This window comes from Sinocyclocheilus grahami, unplaced genomic scaffold (assembly GCF_001515645.1).
Source record: "Sinocyclocheilus grahami isolate Dianchi unplaced genomic scaffold, SAMN03320097.WGS_v1.1 scaffold1804.1, whole genome shotgun sequence".
Lineage (NCBI taxonomy): Eukaryota > Metazoa > Chordata > Actinopteri > Cypriniformes > Cyprinidae > Sinocyclocheilus > Sinocyclocheilus grahami.
In genome coordinates, this window is record NW_015506983.1 from 120,081 (window position 1) to 126,645 (window position 6,565).

General features: G+C 40.4%; 1 protein-coding gene across 1 annotated transcript; it reads left to right on the forward strand.

The window, feature by feature from the left end:
- Positions 1-288: 288 nt before the first annotated feature.
- LOC107572736 (zinc finger and BTB domain-containing protein 18.2-like) lies at positions 289-5,234 on the forward strand. Its single transcript, XM_016259172.1, has 3 exons — positions 289-394; positions 1,624-2,047; positions 4,044-5,234. The coding sequence occupies exons 2-3, from the start codon at positions 1,638-1,640 to the stop codon at positions 4,990-4,992; spliced, it is 1,359 nt and encodes a 452-aa protein (XP_016114658.1). The 5' UTR covers positions 289-394; positions 1,624-1,637; the 3' UTR covers positions 4,993-5,234.
- The last annotated feature ends 1,331 nt before the right edge of the window (positions 5,235-6,565 follow it).

The window sequence follows — 6,565 nt, forward strand, 5'->3', positions numbered from 1 at the left end:
CTAATATATATATATATATATATATATATATATATATATATATATATATATATATATACAGTATATATAAATTTTAACTACATTTATAACTATTTTATTTTATTTTAACAAAAATGAATGGTCTTTTATGAATGCAGAGTAACACAGCTGTAGTTTAAGTGAACTCTGCTACTTACTGCCCCAGTGTGAGTTTGTCCTGAAGTACAGTACACTGGTGTTATCGCGAGACTGGACCATTAACAACCTGCTTACACACACACACACACACACACACACACACACGCAGCGCGGAGCTTCACCGCACCGGACTCGAGTCGCGCTGAGGAGCGGAAACACAGACTCAACATCTGGACACACACCATGAGAGCTCGCGGCTCCATCTGAGGACACAGCGGTGAGTGCGCGCTTTGATCTGGACTCCAGTGCGACACAATGTTTCCGCGGCGCGTTTGATCCCCGACTCTGTCCGCGTTCCGCCGCCGCTCTTCACCACTCCGGAGTTTATAACGCGACCCGAGCCACATCAGCTCACGGGGTGTTTGGGCGTGAAATCAGGCATTAAAGAGGAGCAAAGCGCGTAAAAGTTCCGCGTAAGGCACCGCTGTCTTGTTCTCGCGAGCTTGAGTTTTAAAACAAAAGTATCCTGTCATGAGCTCGCTCGCGCTTCCAAAGCTTTAATATCAGCGACACGCGTCCGTCTGTCGGTTTAAAAACCGTATTAGAATTATAACGCGTTAAAATAAAAAACTCAGAGGAGTTTGAGGTTTCTTTAGAGGAGCATATGGCATAAAGACACAGCTGGAGATTTGAGGCTGATGTCAGAGCAGCTGACTCTACCAGAACACACATAGTAGGTTGTTTGTAATTGTGAGAAATCATTTTTTTTGTAGATTGAAACTAATTCTGAGTTAAAAAAACATATTTGAAACTCGTTTTTAATATACAGTATTACGATAATGTATGTGTACTGTATGTTACATTAGTAGTGAAATAAACGATTCTTTTGTAGCTTGAAACTATAAACATGAGACAGCTGTTTGCTGTGCATTAAAAAGCATCTTTGAAGCAATTAAAATGTCAGTTTTTGACAGACATACTGCAGCTGCATTGCAAACATCTTGAAAGTACAAAAGATATTACTTTAGTTTGTCTTCAGCGGCCTGTAAGCTGAATTAGAAGTGAAATACAAGATTCCTTTGTAGCTTCGAACTACCATTCTGAGTTCTGAGTGTTTGAGAACTCAGCCAAATGTAGATTTTTTGACAGTCGATAGATATAATGTGGCCGCATGCACGTTCTCAGTGGCCTTCAGTGTGTCTTCATGCTGAATCAGAAAGATTTTCTGTGAGATAAAACCTTTTTTCATTTTGTTGTGCATTCAAGTAGTTTATTTTATACGATGCAGATTGTTTCACAGGAAAATAACATGCAAAATCTTCTTCTTCATACATACGAGAAGCGCTAGAAGAAAAAAAGCAGCTTGGAAACCCACAGCTCATGTTTGTAATGCAGCACGCAGCGGGTTGGGTCTACTTTTGTTTGTCTCCGGCGGCCTGTAGATGCACCGTTGTGAATGGCTACCCGGCGTTTATTTAACATCCAGTTTTTCCTGTTTTCTGGCAGATCACGCCATAAGAATGGAGTTCCCAGACCACAGCCGCCAGTTACTGCAGTGTCTGAGTCAGCAGAGACACCAAGGCTTCCTCTGCGACTGCACTGTGCTGGTGGGAGAGACGCGGTTCAAAGCGCACCGAGCCGTCCTGGCCTCATGCAGCATGTACTTCCACCTCTTCTACTGCGACCAGCTGGACAAAAGAGACGTGGTGCATCTGAACAGCGACATCGTGACGCCGCCGGCGTTCGGGCTGCTGCTGGAGTTCATGTACGAGGGAAAGCTGGAGTTCAGCGCTCTTCCAGTGGAAGACGTCCTGGCAGCCGCCAGCTACCTGCACATGTACGACATCGTGAAGGTGTGCAAAGCAAAGCTGAAGGATAAGGAGGTGTGCGAGGCGGAGTGCGGCGAGAAGGCAAACGGTCACCCCGACGGGTAATAGAGTATGATACTGCATGTATATAAGCTACCCAGGCACTTCCATAATATACTTAAAGTGCTCTATTTTTTGCACACTAATTTTGTACTTAATATACTAAAAATTATTCTTTAGTACTTCTTAAGAGGAGACACTGCAGGCAAAAACAGTTTTTTTTTAATGCACCTGTCAAGTTTAAGATTTTGGCCTTTTTGTTTTTTTCAGACGAGTGGAACCAAAACATCCAAAAGACACTGTTAAGGGTTTCTTTTACAGCACTTTATCTATTTGTGTCAATAGATTTCAATTACAATGCATATTTTTAAAGGCCGTTTTCTCAAAATGAGTTTTTCTCCTACACTGAGCCATAAATCTGCACTTTAGTAGCACTTACACACACCAAACTTTAAATTTTTTATTCCTGTCTGTATCCGGAAGGTTTTTTTTCCAGAGGGATTTGTTCATATATAATGTGCTTGATTATATACAACATTTTATTCCCCCAAAACTGTGAAAATATATTGTTTTCTGTCTAAGTATTTTCTGAATTATGGACTGGCAAAAACGAGATACCTAAAATTCCCTCTGTAAAAACTTTTCAAACTGACTTCATCCAGTGTTTAGATTTTTTGTACTAGAAATCTATGCAGATAAGCACATATTTCATTAAATTATGCCTCATTTGCATATTTAAACCTAACATTTTTGCTATTACCAATGTAATCAATCAACTGGGTTAGTAAGGCGATAACTATTAGTTCATTTATTTACCCTAATTCACCTGCAGTGTCTCGCCTTAAGATAAACTTAAGATCATCTAAGTGTTCTCAAGTGAGCTATTTTGGGACACCATGAATATGAACTAAAATGCACTTTTAACATACTATCGCTGTATTTAAAAAATGTATTTAGTTACCACTTGAACCATCTTTCATACACTAGTACACTCAAGTGTACTCCTAATACATTTTTTAAATACAAAGTTAGTATGACTTTGATAAAGGTCACCTTTTCAGTTAACTTTATGTTGAATTAGAAGTGAAATAAAAGAAACTACTGTTGTGACCCTGCAGCACAAAAGCAGTGTTAAGTCGCTGGGGTATATTTGTAGCAATAGCCAACAATACATTGTATGGGTCACAATTATACATTATTACACGATATTAAATAAAGATCATGCTCCATGAAGATACTTTGTAAATTTCCTACTGTAAATATATCAAAACTTAATTTTTGATGAGTAATATGCATTGCTAAGAACTTCATTTGGACAACTTTAAAGAGTTTAATTTTTTTGCACCCTCAGATTCCAGATTTTCAAATATTGTCCTATCCTAACAAACCACACATCAATGGAAAGCTCATTTATTCAGCTTTCAGATTATGTATAAATCTCAATTTCACAAAATTGACCCTTATGACTGGTTTTGTGCTCCAGGATCACATATTCTGAGTTCTGACCGTTTGAAACTCACGACCAAATGTCCATTTGTGAGAGTCGATATAATGTAGCTGCATGAACTTTCTCAATGGCCTTCAGTGTGTTTTCAAGCCCGAGAGCTGGACAGCAGTGAAGTATTTTTACTCTGCGCTAAAAGTACTTTTCATGTGTCTGGACTTTATCAGAGTTTTTCTTTAGAACACTTTTACTTCACAACATTCCAAAACACAATATTGTACTTTTTACTGCACTACGCTTCACATTAACTACCATTTAACACTTAATCACATTAGAAATCTAGTAAAATTCAAAGTTTTACTTAAAAAGTACTACATTTTTAATGTTCTTAAGTTTAAAAGTAAAAACTTTTATTTATGAAATATAGTGCAGTAAAAAGTATGACATTATGCTTTGGAATGTAGTAAAAGTAAAACACTCTGATAAAGTACAGATACTTATAGAATTTGCTCAAGTAAAGTAAAAATACTTTACTACTGTCCACCTCTGCATGGTGTTGTATCAGAAAGATTTTCTGGGAGATAAAGCCTCTTTTTTTCTTTTTGTTGTGCAAGGTCCCCGGATCTTGTAGGTGTCAATTATGTGTCAGCCGAGGCCGAGGCCTGTGTCCGAACAGCTGGAAAAACAAAAGCTGATGTCAGTAGTTCGGCCGTCCCTGTGTCCCAGAGGTCCCGGGCATCGGATGACACGGACCGCGCGCTGGATTTGTCTTTCAAGCCTCTGTCGAGTCGAGACGCCTTCCACCCCTCCTACGTCTCGGGACAGCTGGCCCTCGACAGCCAGCAGCAGGGCACCGAGCCACTTGTTAAAGACGAACATGACTTGCTGTCAGAGCAGGAGGACGGTGATCCGGTGAGCCCAGAGAGCCAGCGCTTTGGGAATATCGCCAGGAGTTCGGTGGTGACAGGGTTCGCTGCCCTCTTCCCTGAAAACAAGGCCACGGCTGCGCTGCTCCCTCCGGACGATGACCTGATGGAGGAGGAGAGTGGGCTGCGTGTGCGTTCGGAGCATCATCTCAGGGACAGCGAGGGCGAGGATGAAGACGACCTGGCGTCCTCAGACATCTCCACATCTAGCGGGGTTCTCCTCACGCCGGGCAGACAGCAGGTCTGCGTGTGTCCGCTCTGCAGCAAGGTCTTCCCGAGCGCACATGTGCTCCAGCTCCACCTCAGCTCGCACTTCAAGGAGAAAGATGGCATTCGCTCGAAGCTCTCGCCTGACGGCTCTGTCCCGACCTGCTCGCAGTGCGGCAAGACCTTCTCCTGCATGTACACGCTCAAGCGGCACGAGCGCACGCACTCCGGCGAGAAGCCGTACACCTGCGGACAGTGCGGGAAGAGCTTCCAGTACTCACACAATCTGAGCCGGCATGCCGTGGTGCACACGCGAGAGAAACCACACGCGTGTAAGTGGTGCGAGCGGCGCTTCACACAGTCCGGCGATCTGTACCGACACATACGCAAGTTCCACTGCGGCCTTGTCAAGACGCTCGCTATAGGATGAAGTCGGGGCAAACACGGTGCAATCAAGGCCTTTTGTATAAAAACAACAGCAGTTTTTATGAAGAATAATAATAACAATAATATCCAGTATTTTGCAGGTGGCAGAAAATTGGTTCATTAATGACTGTAAAACACTATTGTGTCTCCAGCAATCAACAGTTTGATGCACTTGCGTTTTTGACATCATATATCTGACCCTGCAGCACAGAAGCAGTGTTAAGTCGCTGGGGGATATTTGTAGCAATAGCCAACAATACATTGTATGGGTCACAATTATACATTTTTCTTTTATGCCAAAAATCATATATTGTATATTTCATAAATAAATGTTTTTTAACTGATATATACATTAAAATATATATTATCTTATATATTTTACACACACATATACTTAAATATGTGTATATAAAACAGTTTATATATATATATATATATATATATATATATATACACACACACACACACTATATACTACACACATACACGATGTCAAAGTCTCAGATGCATCAAAATATTGATGAACATTAAAAAATAAATTTATACATATATATATATATATGAATGCAGTGCACTGATTAAACAGTTCTGCAGCTCCGTCCAGAAGATTTGCTTTTGTATCTGCTGTAATTTATTACAAATCATTTGAGCGCCATGACAGAGAAAGTTTTAAAGCACTGTATGTTCATGATTTCATAGTTTTTCTGCGTAATCGCATATCTGAAGTCCAGACGGGCAGATTTGATTTACGCTGTTACAGTTGTGTGTGTTTATCTCCCGAAGGGCTTCGTCACTGAAATGTTTCACTGAAGCACTTGGCAACATTTAAAGTGACGTCGCCTTTTAAAGCTACTGGCTCTCGGTCCGGATTACGTGGCTTTCTTTTAGTCGAGGACTGGATTTGAACCGACCCTCATCAGATCGAAGCGTTTTGATGGTGATCTGGGTTTAGAAGACATGAAGGACTAGTTAAGCTCATACTAATATCAGAAGAACGTTGATTCTTCTAATAGTTTTTATTAACATCTACAGGAATATTTCATATCTCTTTCTGCAAACAGAAATATGGTTGAACCACTGCTGACTGAATCTCAGAAATGTTTTGAAGGCGTTTTCTGCTCATTTGAGGGACTCTTTATGTAACTAGCACTAAAAACCCACGTTATGCTGTACGTTTCATCGGTCCTGATAAACTTGATTAGTTATTAGCTGGTTTTGGTTCAGGGTTTACTCTAGACTTGATGTTTGCTCTCTAATGTTGGGATAATCGATCAGTTGCTGTATGTGAGAACCTGATTTCATCGACTATCGAGCACTTCACTGATAGATACAACACTCATATACCATAGGCTGCTATTTCTAACTGTATATTTATTGTAAATATGTATTTTATTTATCAGATCATTGTCACATTTCGTTTAGGATGTAGTATGACTGAAATCTCTGGTAAAAGCTGCAGTTTTTCACAGTCTTCCAGTTCAAATCGCTGTCGTTATCTGAGGTTAAAAACTGTTGGATCACAAGCACAAACATCTGAATGACATGAAGACTAATAATCTACAATTATGATATTTCTG

Coding starts and splice junctions, on each gene's coding strand:
- LOC107572736 (XM_016259172.1), top strand. CDS start 1,638: ATGGAGTTCCCAGACCACAGCCGCCAGTTACTGCAGTGTCTGAGTCAG. Junction 2,048..4,043: donor GCAAACGGTCACCCCGACGG/GTAATAGAGTAT, acceptor TTGTTGTGCAAG/GTCCCCGGATCTTGTAGGTG.